The 15,953-nt window shown below is 31.7% G+C and overlaps 1 protein-coding gene across 1 annotated transcript in view; it reads left to right on the top strand.

Moving 5' to 3' along the window:
* Positions 1-14,091, top strand: part of LOC115699331 (probable LRR receptor-like serine/threonine-protein kinase At5g37450) — a 39,530-nt gene extending 25,439 nt beyond the window's left edge. Inside the window, exons 14-20 of the mRNA XM_030626683.2 lie at positions 5,534-6,048; positions 6,425-6,580; positions 6,676-6,959; positions 7,216-7,267; positions 7,911-8,161; positions 12,760-12,894; positions 13,417-14,091. Of these exons, the coding sequence (XP_030482543.2) occupies positions 5,534-6,048; positions 6,425-6,580; positions 6,676-6,959; positions 7,216-7,267; positions 7,911-8,161; positions 12,760-12,894; positions 13,417-13,776 (1,753 nt within the window). The 3' untranslated portion in view covers positions 13,777-14,091. The remainder of the gene's footprint in view (positions 1-5,533; positions 6,049-6,424; positions 6,581-6,675; positions 6,960-7,215; positions 7,268-7,910; positions 8,162-12,759; positions 12,895-13,416) is intronic.
* The last annotated feature ends 1,862 nt before the right edge of the window (positions 14,092-15,953 follow it).

The raw sequence follows: 15,953 nt of genomic DNA, 5'->3' as shown, positions 1-15,953 counted from the left end.
AATAAAGTATCAAAATTACAAAGACAATTGACTTAAACAAGTTTAGACTCCCTCTAAAGTATTGCCGCAATCCTTTGTAATCCACTTTATGAATCTGACTTCTTGAAACACCTTCAAGCCCGAACTCCCTTCGTCTTTGAAGTGTGAGTGCTTACTTCCTCCCGAAGTAAGGCTTCAACAAGTCTTCTCCCGAAGACCAAGTGCTTACTTCCTCCTGAAGTAAGGCTTCAACAAGTCTTCTCCCAAAGACCAAGTGCTTACTTCCTCCCGAAGTAAGGCTTTATCAAGTCTTCTCCCGAAGACCAATCTCTTGTTCAGTCAAGTAGTTCTTCACAACCTCTAGGATAGAGTAAGAACAGAAATAGAACAACTAGAACCTAGATGAACAACTAGGCTCTCACAAAACAAAGAAAGACTCTCTTCTCTCAAAAGATAAATGTAGAAAATGAATAATGGAAGAGGTAATTCGAATGGTTGCTCTCTAGGCTCTATTTATAGACCATAGAAACCAAAGAGGCAACCACAAGTTCGAATTAGCAGCTGTACAAAAACTTTCCAAAAGAAACACGATCTGCTACATCAGATTCGGATGTCACAGCACGGATACGCGAAACGGGAAACTTACTAAAATCGGGTCCGATCTTCTTTCAATGCTTGATTCCTGCCAAAAACAGATTAGATATTCTGATTGTATCAAGATACAATCGAAATCAATAAGGAAAAGCAATAAACAAATTTTCCCTAAAAAAGACAACTTTCCAAAAGAGAATTCCTTCTCTTTTGAGAAGTTTTCAACAAAGGAAAGTTCAGCTGAAAGTGCAACTTTCCAAACAAGGAAAATGGCAACTACAATCCGAATTTATAAGGTAAGAAATCGAATATGAATGCACAACAATCTTACCATAAATGGAAAAATTATTTTGTCACCTAACTTGCCAAAAAAAGACTTTACACAATCTAATAGATTGATCAAACTTATCATGCAATTTTTTTGGAGCTTGTTTTAGTCCTTATAAGGACTTCACAAGTTTACACACTTTATGTTCATGTCCTTTGAAAATAAAAACCTCCAGTTATTCCATATAAATCTCCTCATCGTGGTCTCCATTTAAGAATATTATTTTCACATTCATTTGATGTACATAAAGTATATATATATATTTATGATAAGGAAAATAGTAATCATATTGCAATCAATCTAGCAACCGTGCATATGTGTCAAAGTAATCAATTTCTTTCTTTTGCCTAAACCCTTTGGCTACGTACTAACCTATACTTAAAAGCTTGCAAAGTGCAATTAGTGTGTTATTTTCTTCTAAATATCTACTTGCACTCAATTGCTTTTGAGCCTTGTGGAAGTTTCACATATACCCAAGTGCGATTGGATATAGTTGAATGCATTTCATCATTTATTGTCGCATTCCAAAAAAAAAAATTGGGATCATCCTCAATTTGAAGATTCATAAGAAGCTTCCATATGATTTCTTCAAGGTTTTCCTCTATTAAGTAAAGAGTCTCCACTTGAGAAAACTTCCCATGTGATCTCAAATCTTTAAGCCTTTGGATTCTTCTAGGAAATTTAGGTTGCTTATCAACCTTTGATCTATCAACTCTCAATTCTTCAATTGTAGTGGGTTCTTGAAAGTTGTTATTACAATATAACTTGTTTTTAAAGAACTCCACTTCTCTTGATTCAATTATGACATTACACACCAAGTCTAATAACATATAGGCTTTGCTATTTGAGGCATAGCCAACAAATACACATCTCAAAGCCTTTGGACCCAACTTGGTCCTTTTAGGTTCTAGGTACTTGGAATAAGAAAGACTCCCCCATACTTTAAAATATCCAAGGTTAGGCTTTCTTCCCTTCTATAACTCATATGGAGAGATAATGCTCTTTTTCAACAGAATTCGATTCATTATATGACATGGTACAAATAACGCCTCACCCCACAAGTTATAGGATAATTTAGCATGTAAAATCATGGCATTTATCATCTCAAGATAAATCCTATTTTTTTTCTTTCAGCAACACTGTTTTGTTGTGATGTGTGGATGTGGTACTCTCATGAATAATACCATGCTCTTCAAAAAAATATATCAAAATCATTTAAAAAATATTCACCACCTCTATCACTTTTAAGATCTTTAATTTTTCTTTCTAATTGATTTTTAACTTGTGCTTTATAGATTTTAAACATTTTAAATGCTTCATCTTTACTCTTAAGCAAATAGATATATGTAAATTTAGAGCAATCATCAACTAAAGTTATGAAATATCTATGTCACCTCTAGTGATCATGTCATTCAATTCACATAAATCACTATGTATTAACTCTAGGATCTTGAGATTTCACTCAGCACTAGGAAAAAGTTTATTTACCATTTTAAATTTAACACATAATTCACATCATATTTAATCAAATCAAATTTAATAATTCTTTTGGTAGTACTAAAACTAATATGAGCAAGTCTATTATGCCACATAACATAAGAATTAGAATTGTTCACATTACAAGTACTAGAGGCCACAAAATTATTATCATTCTTAAGAGTCCTCAATTTAATCATCCCATCACATGTAATATCCCTGTCCAACAAAGGTGCCTAATCTAGTCAGGATGAGCTTATTGGTATCAAACTCTATTTTAATACCCCAATTTGCTCAAAAGACAACCACTAACTATGTTTAGAAATATATCTAGAACATAGTAAACATTAGTAACTAGTAAGGGTCACTTTGTTTCCGATAGTGAATTGTAAATTAATACAACCCCTACCAAGGATTTCAGAACTCTTTTCATTTTCTATTTTGACCTCAAGTCCAACCTTTGCATTTTCAAAAGTTTTAAAGAGAGTTCTATCATAGGTTGCATGGATGGTAGCACAAGTATCATACCATCATTCTTTTACCTTTCCATGGGTTATATTGACTTCACATAAGGGTGCAATGATCTCATTATCAATTGCATTACCCTTAGTAAAGTCACTTTGGTAGTTTGCAATGATCTCATCATCAACTGCATATACATGTTTTATTCCACTTAAGATTGCAATAGTCTCATCATCATTTGCATAAAACATATCTTCTACTTTTAGGGTTCTTACATATTCCTCTATTAATATATGTTGACAAATTAAGGTCTCAATACAATTCTTATTAATTATATTATCTTTAATTTTAATTTGATCAATTTCCCAATTGTTAAATTTCATAAGATGATCAAATAGTTCATGGTCAAAATATTCATCACAACTAGATTTATATTGTTCATAAAAGTTCATAACTGTACGTAAAGAATTGATAATATATTCAATCTCAATTGAAAATGAAAGAAAGTAACTTGTATTCACATTATTGAAATTCACATACTCAATGTTAAAAAATTTAAGGTTACCCGTAACCATTAGGTTATAGTTTCTTTGAGAAGTCTCATTCTTTGATGTAGACTTTGAAACCATATCTACATCCATGATTTTAGCCAAACTCTTGTTCAACATTGCATCCATAATCGTCCTCAAACTCGTTTTCAATCTCGCATTGAAACTCGAAGTCAGCATCTAACTCGTTTCTTTTAAAGAATCTTGTAATCTTAGACCTAGTCAAAGTAAAACTAGCGTAATTGGAGCTGTAGAAATCGAATTTGGACAAAGTTTGTACTGTGGGAAAGATCTTTCGAAGATCTACAAATATATGAAGAGAAAATCTATAAATTTGTGTTCCATAAGCATCGAAATGGACTCGAAGTTATTGGTCCTAGGAGTTGCGAAAAACCAAATTTTTCCATTTATTGATTATACAAAACCAAAAACAAGTGGTTAGGATTAGAGATTTTAATTGTTGGGGATATAATATTTTACACAATCAATTTACAGTGATTTAGAGATGTTTTCTTTAAAATTTAAGAACCAAGATGATGATCAAGATTCACATTTATCGGATAAACATGAATCTTGATAATCAAAAAATAAGATATGGAACACAAGATGGATTAAATGATATAAATCAAACCAATATAATATAATGTGACAATAATATGAATCAAAACAGTAGGAGATGCAATATATAAACACCATTATAAAGGGTAAAAAACAAAGATTAAGGTTAGAGAGATATAACCCAAATTAGTAACCAAAAGGCTTGACACATTTTATAAATGTTGTCCGAAATCTCTATTCCTAAGCCTTCATTAATGCTTGAAGCTTCTTCCATAGGAAGGAGAAGTGGGATACACAAGCCTTATGAAGTTTATGCAAGTCAAGCACTTCTTCATAAACTTGGAGAGAACAAGTAACCTTGGGGGCTAGACTGAGAGAGAGAGAGAGTTAGAAAATATGTACATCAAATTTTAACTCTCATAAACCTTATATATAGTGTAGAAGTCGTCATGTGTCTCAGCCAATTGGATCGTGACTCCTGGAATTAAATTTGGAGCCAAAAATGCAATAAAACAAAAAGCTAAAAATTAGTTTTTATGTCACAGGTGACATGTCGCCCATTACTAGGCAACATGTTGCTTGGAGCATTTTGATGATGCTTTATTTATTTATTTATTATGTTTTTTGTAATTCCATCTTAGCTCCCAAGTGACATGTCATCCACTAGTAGGTAACATGTCGCCTGGAGCAGTTTGACAGATTTCTTGTTATGTAAATGTATGCCCCATGTAGTGTGTTCTAGGAGACATAACGCATGGTCAGGGCGATATGTCACCTGGGTACACACTAACTGTGTAAATGTCCTTTTAAATATCTCCAAACGATTCCAAACTTCTTGAGTAACCTTATACACTTTATAAGGTCAATTTAAAGGTAAAACCATAATTAGTGATTATGTTTTACACTATATTAAATTTCACATACTCATATTGTGAAAACTTTGAAATGTGTGAAACACCGCAATGTGTTTGACGTTTATTATTACACTTAACCAATCTCAACATTATGAGTTAGAGTCTACGTGTTAGTTAGTTTTGTTATTCCAGTTCTTGTTGTAATAATTAGGTAGTTTGTTACATCTAAATATTGCTCTGTTATTACACTCTATCAAGGGTCTTCCTTATACATAAGGAGCTCATTCTCTAGTATTCATAACATACAAGTATTTTATGATACTCACTCGATAAGATCAATTTTGATCTTATGTTTCCTAATAGAACCTGGTCCAATAATATGTTTGTTACAAATATTAAATGCCTTTTGTCACTTCTGAATTTTATTTTTCTTTTCAGCATACACTCCTTAGCATCTTTTTTACTTTTTGTCTTTTCTCAAAAGCAATTAATTTGATGCATTCAACTTAACTAAGCTATTTTTTATTTTTCAAGCTACTTCAGTACATTTCTTACATTCGAATTCAATTACTATTTATTCTATATCAAGCTAGTCATAATTCATATTTAATTATATGCATTCTTAGGACTTTATATTAATGGCTGTTTCACTTTGTTGAACAAAAAAACCAAATTTATTTTTCATATTTGTCAGCTGCAATTAATTAGAATTGTACATGTTTACGTATAAAAATTAGGCTGCAAGGTAATCCCATTTGTACAAGAGCAAATGAACAAGACATAGTTCGATTCTGTGGACAAGAAGAGAAAGAACTTGACGAACCTCCAAGAAATTCTAGTAGTTCCCTTGACGAATGCAAACCCCAATCATGTCCGAAAAAGTTTTATGAGTATGTTCCAAATTCTCCTACTCCTTGCTTTTGTGCTGCACCAATGGGAGTTGGGATACGATTGAGAAGTCCTAGCATATGGGATTTTCGACCATATGTTGGTCAATTTCAGAAATATATGGCTGATAATCTTTTAGTGGAACCTTATCAACTTGACTTAGGTTCATTCATATGGCAAGAGGGTCCTAGGCTACTAATGCTTCTAAAAGTATTCCCTCAGTACAACAATAATTCTAATGAGTTAAATACAAGTGAGCTTCAACGTGTGATGAACACGTTTGCTACATTTGCATTTCCTTCAAATGATATCTTTGGCCCATATGATCTCCTAAATTTTACTCTCCTTGGACCTTATAAAGATGGTAAGTCTCTAGAAAATATTGTATTTGACAGGTTAATTGCAAAATATCATTAATTCATTATAGATAAACATTTTTCTTTTCTTCACATTATCTCTTATCCTGTTCTTTATGTATAATGAAACTATGTTTGGGATGGGTTGGAAGGATAATTTGTTGGTAGATTTAACACATTTTGCTAAGATGGATTTTGCAAAACAAAAATGGTATTTTGAAAAATTCTCAAAGTATAAGAAAAGAAATCATAATCTATTATTGTCAAGTCAAGGGTACTTTCCATACCTACAAATAAATTATAACTTAAGGTATTCATGTGATCTTGAAATCTTTTTCTATTGATCTGATGTGCGTGTCTTGATCTTATCTCTTATTGGTCCAGTTATCATTGTCACACAGTCAGGATCAGGTATGAACAAAAGGCTTTTGGTCGGAATTGTCTTAGGAGCAATCTCTTGTGGAATGACGGTACTTGGGGCAATTGCATATCTTATTTCTAGAAATAATGAAGAAGATAAAGTTGTGAAAAGAAAATATAGTAAGTCAATTTCAATAATAGTTCATAATTATTTTTTAGGGAAGTTTGGTAAATAAATTGTAGATGATTAATCTTATCTCTCTCTCTCTCTGCAGCACAAAAAGCTCCTAGCCATTTTGATAGTGTAAAAGGATTCAGCTTCGTTGAACTTGAAATTGCCACAGACAATTTTAATATGACCTCTCAAGTTGGGCAAGGAGGCTATGGGAAAGTTTACAAGGGCATTCTAGCAGATGGCACAGTTGTGGCAGTCAAACGTGCTCAACAAGCATCCTTACAGGGTGAGAGAGAATTTTTTACAGAAATAGAATTACTCTCCCGAGTACATCATCGCAACTTGGTTTCATTGGTTGGCTTTTGTGAAGAAGATGGAGAACAGGTACAACAACTTCAATTGATATAATACCATAACTTCATGATTTTAATGTTACCAGTACATGTTCACTTGATAAAAATGTAACTAACAAATTAACTTAGATGTCTTCATTGTATTAGTATTACTAATTTTGATAAAAAAAAAAAGTAAGTATTTTGTTTTGCAATGATAAAATATTTACGTTATTGAGGTGTTATTTTATGATTTTTATTTATTTGTGTGCTTTTTATGACAATCATGTCATTACTCTACTGTGCAGATGTTAGTATATGAGTTTATGGCTAATGGCTCTCTTTACAGTCTCCTCTCTGGTAATGCTTGTATCACTCTTGAACTAAGTTCATCGTTTAATCCATCATTTCAAATAATTAGCATAAATGACTCCCAGATTTTTGACATAAACTTTATTTTCATTTATAAATTAGAGAAATAAGATATATAATATGAGCACTTTTATAATAGCCTATATGATACAATATTGTTGATTTTTTTTGCCATATTTTTTTTTTTAAAATGATAACATGTAATGAATCTTCAATGTGTGGATTGGATTAGATCGGTTACTTTTACATGTTAATCAAAATCTAATCTGTAGAAGTACGGATTTTAGATTTTTCAATTCAATCCAATCTGCACAAATATAAATATCTGTATTTTGCAGATTAGATTGAAATTGAATTGATTATTTTATCAACACTCTTATGTGTAACAACTACAAATATTACCAGTTTTGCTGTAAATATCCAACTTTAACCTTACATATATATAATACCATTATTACTATCACCGTATCCCTAAAATCTCTCCACTTGTGCGCCTCCATTAGTACACTTGATTGTTGTCAATTGATTGAAATCTTCAATGGTGAATATGTAACAGATGACCCCAATTAATCTATTCAAATTATGTTTATACCTTATTATACTTTCTGTTATGCTTATTTTGTCACAATAGCTAGGTTTCGAAGCTCTCTTACTTTTGCTAGGAGAATGCAAATTGCATTAGACTCTGCAAAGGGAATTCTTTATCTTCATACTGAAGCAGATCCACCAATAATCCACCGTGACATAAAATCAAACAACATATTGTTGGATTCAAAATTTACTGCAAAAGTTTCTGACTTTGGAATCTCAAAGCTTGCACCGGTTCCCGATGGCAAAGGGGAAACAAGGGGTCATGTGTCCACAGTTGTGAAGGGCACACCAGTAAGTAATACCGCCATAACCTCTTATAAATGTTGTAGTTGAATAATTAACTGTTCTTTGGAAGCTATTTATCAGTTTCCATACTTTAATTAGTATAGTCTATGAGCATCATTTAGTTTTATGCAATTGAGATACCATTGTTTAACATATTTTATATATACAAAGACACTTATTTAGCTTTCTTAACCTCTTCAAATTGGTCCAATATTATTAGGGACCTTAAGTGTGGTGGTTTTCTGTTATGACAGTTAGTGTGCTGTCACTATGTTAGTTACAGTTAGTTAATAATTTGTTACTATTTTTTTGGAGTCTTAAACTCCAAACAAGAACAAACACAACACCAAGAACAATGCACAATGATCAAGAACACAAATTTGGACATAAAACCAGCAACATAAAACTAAAACATAAACCAAAAATATCAGCAACTTAATGGAAGCATAAAACAACAACAAGAGCTTACGTGGTTGGGCTACACAATCAAGGTGATCACGAGCTTAATCCACGAGAGAAAGCAGCCTTAACTTGGCTGTGGTGATGAGCTTTTATTGATCTGAACAGAGGTTACAGAACAGGAATGAAACCCTTGTTACAATGGAGTCTTGCTCCTTACAAAGTGTCTTACTAGTGACTCTCTCAAACTAGCACAAGAGAGGCCATTTACCACTCTCAAACACTCTCTCAATTTCTCTCTAAACCCTCTGAATTATGTCTGCTTCTATACACAAGTGAGAGGCTTTCTATTTATAGGTGCATGGTTAGCATATAACTAACTTAACTGTCAAGACAGTTAAGTTAGTTAGAGGAGAATGCTAACTGTCAAAACCAACAGTAAAACCAAGTTCAAGAAGTCAAACCTCAACAAATTCCACCCGGTTTGATCACTTGAACACCTTTGTAATGATTTCCAATAGAAGGACTGCTTGCTAAAAGAATACATAGGCATATTATGAACATGGTCTTACTTTACCAGCTCACTCCTCTATGCCTTTACAATTTTAAGATGAGCCTCTAGAGCTGCTATATATCTTCATAATAGACTACCAACCTTTATTCTCAATAAAAAATCCCCCATTGAACTTATTTTCAATATCAAACCAGATTACAGAACTTTCAAGACCTTTGGTTGCCCTAGTTTTCCAAACATCAGGCCCTACAGCAAGCATAAGCTCCAATTTAGGTTTACAACCTGTACATTTCATGGATATAGCCTTAATCATAAGAATTAAAAGTGCGTAGATCCCTTGGGTAGGTTGTACATCTCTAGAGATATAATATTTGATGAAACTACCTTTACGTATGCTTCCAAAACATAGGTGCCTCACCCTTTCCGTACCGCTTTATACACTTTACTCTTAGGTCAGATTCCTAAAGTTGCACGGTCTCTCCAGGTGTGTCCCTTATTCCCCAGATTTGGTTCCTCTCATTCTCAACACGTGATTCCTCTATTATCTACTGACATGTCGTCTACCTCTTATGGTCCCAAACCCCCTCCCACATGTCAAACATCTCATGTTACTCCTGTGTCTACATCTAGAGTTGTGTCCAATACAGATCCACCCTTACACCGCATGTTATCCCTCACACTGCATCTCCTACTATACATCCACAGTCTGTAGTCTACAGATGTCTAGTGTCCACTTCTGTTGAATCCATGGTCTCTCAGTCGTCTGTTATTCCCAAAACTATCTCTAATTCTATTTTACAAGTTGATCATACTACTGTTCCCAACTCAACTTCTTAGAAAGCTCCTACTTCAGTGGCTCCCATACTCAATACTCACATCATGCAGACCAAGTCCAAGTTTGGCATACATAAACCAAGATCATTTCTTGTTTCTAGGGTTCCAACCTCAGTCAAACAAGCATTGCAAGAAGCAGTTTGGTCCTAGACTATTGATATTGAAGTTTTGGCCTTCAAAATCTTGTTCCTCTGCCCCAAGGTAGAACTACAATAGGCTACAAATGGGTATACAAGATTAAAGAAAACCCATATGGTACCATTAACAAGTACAAAGCTCGATTCATTGCCAAGGAGTTTCATCAACAACCATGTTTTGACTTTACTGAAACCTTTAGTCTAATAGTCAAGTCTATTACCATTCGAGTTGTACTGTCTCTAGCATTGTCCAGAGGCTGGTTGATCAAGCAATTAAGTCAATAATGCATTCTTGAATAGTGATATTCAAGAAGATGTGTTTATCATTCAACCACCAGGTTAGAAGATCCACAGACTCCTCATTTAGTTTGCAAACTAAACAAGGCCCTTTATGTACTCAAACAAACCCCTTGAGCCTAGTTTGAGAAACTTCATACATCTCTTCTTTCCCTTGGTTTCATCTCCTCCAAATCAGATCACAGTTTGTTTGTCTAGCATACATCACCATAACTTTGGTATATGCGGATGATATAATCATCACAAGGAGTGTTCCAAGCTAGTATCTCACTTAATTCAAGCCTTGAATACTTAGTTTTCATTAAAATATGTAGGTACTCTTTCCTACTTTCTTGGGATAAAGGTAACACAATATGAACAAGGACTACACTTGTCTGGCCAAAATGCAGGATGCCAAACCATCTCCAACAACAATGACTAATGGTCTTCGATTATCTGCCTATGAAGGAGACCCTTTATCCCTAATAATATAGATCCATTAATGGTGAACTTCAATATTTAGTCATTACTAGACCTAAAATCTCTTTCAGTGTCAACAAAGTTTGCCAATTCATGGCTGACCCATTGCAAACTCACTGGAATATTGTTAAAAGGATACTCAAGTACTTAGTAGGTTCCATTGACTATGGCTTACTCCTTCAAAAACCAGAGCCTTATGATGTAGTATTTTTTTACGATGCAGATTGAGCCACAAATGTTGATGATCGTCAAAGTACATCAGGCTTCACCATCTATTTTGTTCAAAATTTCGTAGCTTGGCAGTCTAAGAAACAATACACAGTCTCATGATCGAGTACTAAAGCTGAGTATCGGAGTCTATCTCAAGTTTTATTTGAGATCACCTGGCTATACTCTTTGTTCACTGAGCTCAAACTAATTTTCCTTGCCCCCTGTTATCTGGTGTGATAACCTTAGCACTGTAGTTCTCATTACCAATCTATTGTTACACGCTCATACAAAATAAATTGAGCTCAATCTTTACTTTGTTCGAGAGAAAATTTTGCAGTACTTGATTCAAGTTAATGTTCCTGCACTAAATCAAGTTGCTAATGGGCTCACCAAAGCTGTCTCCAATCCTCGATTTACAACTTTCAGGTCGAAACTTACAATTGTGCCTAGCTCACATTGTATATTTGAGGGGGTGTATTAGGGACCTTAAGTGTGTTGGTTTTGTGTTATGACAGTTAATGTACTGCCACTATCTTAGTACACTTAGTTATTAGTTTGTAACTGTTTCTTGATTGTATAAGCACTATATATTGTAAGAGAATACCAACATCAATACACATGAGATTAATCTTTCTATCTCATCTATTTACATTCCTTCTCTCTCTCTCTCTCTCTCTCTCTCTCTCTCTCTCTCTCTCTCTCTCTCTCTCTCTCTCTCTCTCTCTTAATTACTATTAATACAAGTTCTTCATGGCTAATAGATTCAATAGCTTCAAAAAATATAAACTTGTTTGGGAGGAAGTTAATAACTAACTTTTATACAAACTATGAATGCGACTTGGATTCATATATAGTTCGTCAAAAGTTTAATTCATTCAAAGTGAAAGTATAAAAAAATCATCTCAGTTTGTTAATTCCTTCATATGTCATTATAGTATAGTTAATTATCTTAACTTGATTGTCTTATGTGATTTCTTGTAACATATAGCTAAATTGATACTAATTTCCTTTTTAAATTTAAATGTGATAGTGTGGATGTTATGTGGTAGTTGCTAAATATTGTAATTTTTTGTTTTTTGGTCATTGTTAGAAGGTTGTAGTTTTATCAATTAAGGTATATTGACACAATTTTAACATTATGAAGGGAACAATTACATAAAATAAGTTCACATGCTTAAGAAAATAAAATAATAACAAAATAGATCGGTTCTGATGTTTTGTCTAACAACCCTTGTAATTTATAATGTTATTGTGGTGTCTTGGACACCAATCAAAGAACAATTAAAACTAAGATCAAAATGACAAAGGAAATGAACAAAGAAATACACAGTAGACTTATGTAGTTTAATCACAAGTTAGGGAGACTTGGACATAATCAACAGAAGAAGATAGCTATTGTGGCTTGAATATTTTGTTGATCAATGCTTCTAGTTACAGAGTAGAACTCAACGGATCAAAAGCTAACCAGAAATACATCAATGTAGTCTTACTCAAATACAACATATCTCTTGATTACTGAGCTAGAGCCCTAATTATAGGACTAGATCGAGTTGGACAACTTGATATAAAATCATAACATAAATAATTGTATAACAGGTGTCAATGACTAACTAATCATGCTCAAGTGGCCAAACCTCCACAATTATTTTAGACAAGAGTAGAAGTTATCTTTTGGTGTTGGTTTGTATCCCATTTTTTTACTAGTAAAGTTAATCAAATCACTAAAAGAATTATGTACTTTTCCTTCTTGACAGGGCTACCTTGATCCTGATTACTTCTTAACTCACAAGTTAACTGACAAGAGTGATGTGTACAGCATTGGAATTGTATTTCTTGAACTTTTAACAGGGATGCCACCCATTTCTCATGGTAGAAACATTGTTCGAGAGGTACATTTGATTTTCTTGTAATGCTTTTTTTTTTCTTTTAATTTTACTTGAAGTTTAAGTTTAAGCACCTTCTATGCATTGAAGCTCAAATAATTCAAATGGTAAAATTAATAACAAGCACTTTATAGTTTTCTTTACAGATGTAGGTGGGAGTTGTACCACAATATTTATATGTTTATAATAAGTGCTTTTTCTGGGATTAATGTTGACGTATATTTTCTACTCTTTTCATGTAAACTAATGCAACTTGGGTGTTTGGTCAATTATGCTTTGATACTTTGCACAAACAAAAACACTTTTTGTAGTTTTTTTGAGTGAGAGAATCTACTTTTTAGCTTCTGATTATGTTAGTAAAACAATGATGGTTTAGAAAATAAACATGTCCAAATTTAGCTTATGCATCTTCCCAAAAACTGGGATAAAATAATATTAGATATTAACGTTGTTGAATACCATTATTATCATTAAGTCGAGAGAAAATGTTTCATTATTATATTTGTGTAATTGTTAATTTATATATAGGTTAACACCGCATGTCAATCTGGGAATATGGAAACCATGATAGACAGGGACATGGGGTCTTACAACTTTGAGTGTGTGAAGAAATTCATGCAGTTAGCTCTCAAGTGTTGTCAAGAGGAAGCAAAAGGGAGACCAACAATGTTGGAGGTTGTTCGAGAGTTAGAGAACTTGTGCTCAATGCTTTCACAATCTAAGACCAGTCATTCAGACTTTAATGCCTCCTCTTCAACATCATCAGCATCAGTTGGATTAGGGCTAACACCATCGCCCAATTATGACAGGAATATGTATATGACAACTGATTATGCTGCTGGAAGTAACCTTGTGAGTGGTGTTTTTCCTGACATCAGGCCTCGCTAGTTATCCTTCATTGCTCTTTCTGTACATAAACATCTATAGTCAAGTCCTTTTTTTTTGGGGTTCCTATTTGCTATTAAATTAGTGAGATTTTAGTTGATCGTGTAGTTAACTAATACCACTAGGGAGATACATAAACTTGAGTGATTTTAGTTGATTTAGTTGTTATTCAATTCTGAATGTAAAGTTGCATTATTGTCGTACGTATCGCTTGTCTATATAGGAAGAACGGTTGTTCCAACTATTTCCCTTGTACTTATTTACTTAAGAATAGACATTTCATCTTCTGAATGATATTTACAGTTGTATTTTATTGTAATATGTTATTTTATATTATACTATTTGGTATATTGATTTCTATTAATAGGTTGTAAAAAATTTTATTATCTTTATCAAGAATCCGAATCTGATGTCGACCTTAGACCTAGACCCGAACCCTGACTGCGACTCCCGACCCAGGCTTGGCCCTGGGCTTAGGCAGGCTAGACCCATGTCTAGGGCCCATCCAAACCCACAACTATACACTATTTAAAAAGTAATTATAAAAAAGACGTATAAAACATAATATTACACAAATACATACAATATTTATCAATGTACTTTATTTTTAATTGCATTCCATAATTACTCCTATAATAACAAGTAGAATTTTTTATTTATTATTATTTTGTTTGGATATATATATGATATTACTACATATCTAATAAATTAGTCTTTTAACATGAAAAATTAGTATAATTTTATTTTACTTAGCATTTGATTGCCTAATAATATCGTTTTGATTTTTTGTTTATATTTATGTTTTCTATTACTTGTTAGTATATATAAAGTTTTAAACATATATAAATTAACATATACAATTTCAAAATATATACCGAATAGTATCTTTTACTTGTTAATATTTTATAATTTTAAATTTATACCAATTAATATATAATTTAAACTATTTATAATTTATTAGGATCTATTCAATTTTAAATATATACCAATTAGTTGTTTCGATTTTAAACGTAATACCTAATAGTACCTATTACTTATTTTTCTCTATATATACAGTTTTAAATATAGACTAATTAGTATGTATATTTTCAAATGTATACCTAGTTGTATCTATTATTTTTTAGTATCTATATAATTTTAAATGTGTACTAATTAGTATGTACAATTTCAAACATAGTATTAATTACTTCTTACTTGTTAACAATAGTAGCTATTATATATTCTTAACATATACTAATTAGTATATATAGTATATATTATTTGTTAGTATTGTTTTTGTTATTTGTTAATAATATTTATTAATATATCTACCAAATGAGAATATAAAAGTGTAAAAAATATAATAAGAAATGAATATTATATTTCACATACTGTAAAATAAATAAATAAATAAATAAACATTGAAAGTTATTTATTTCAAAAAAAATTAATGTAGAAAAAATAAATAATAATATAAATAATAAGAAAATAAAATAAAGGTTATATTTATATAGAAAAGCATATTTATGTTATATATATTTATAATAAAAAATTACATAAAAGAATAAGTTATATATATATTTATATGTAAATGCATATTTATATTATACCTTTAAATATTTTTAGAAAATAAAATAAAATTTTTAAAGGAAATATATAAGGGATAATTTCACAAATGCACAAAAATAACAAAAAAAATAACAAAATTACTTTTGTTCATTTGTTGTTAATTTTTTGTTATCTGTATGTTATTTTTTGTTGCTATTTTGATGTTATTTTCATGTTACTTTTATGTTGTTTTCTTGTTGATTTTATATTGTTTTCGTGTTATTTTTTAGAAAACCGTAAAAATGTAAAAAAAATATTCTTTGAACGTAAAAATGTAAATATTTTACAAAAAATAGTGCCTTATGTAATTATTCCAATATATAATTTATAGAAACTAATTATAAATTAAGCACAGACTAATATTTAACGGTTTTTTTTTTTTTATTATGTTACTAATGATAATAACAACTATTTTCTGGTATGACCATTTAACAATATAAAAAAAAAATGTATAAATGTAAATAAAAGAAATATACATTATAATTATAATTATTTACAAAATTATGTATCTTGATGTAATTTTTCTTAAAATTAAAGCTAGCCCACAAAACAATTGGGCCGGGCTCCATTTGATTTTGGACAACCGGCCCAAG

The sequence above is a fragment of the Cannabis sativa genome, chromosome X (assembly GCF_029168945.1).
Source record: "Cannabis sativa cultivar Pink pepper isolate KNU-18-1 chromosome X, ASM2916894v1, whole genome shotgun sequence".
NCBI lineage: Eukaryota > Viridiplantae > Streptophyta > Magnoliopsida > Rosales > Cannabaceae > Cannabis > Cannabis sativa.
Note: the sequence above shows the minus strand (reverse complement) of the source record. Positions and strands in the feature narration are given on the sequence as shown.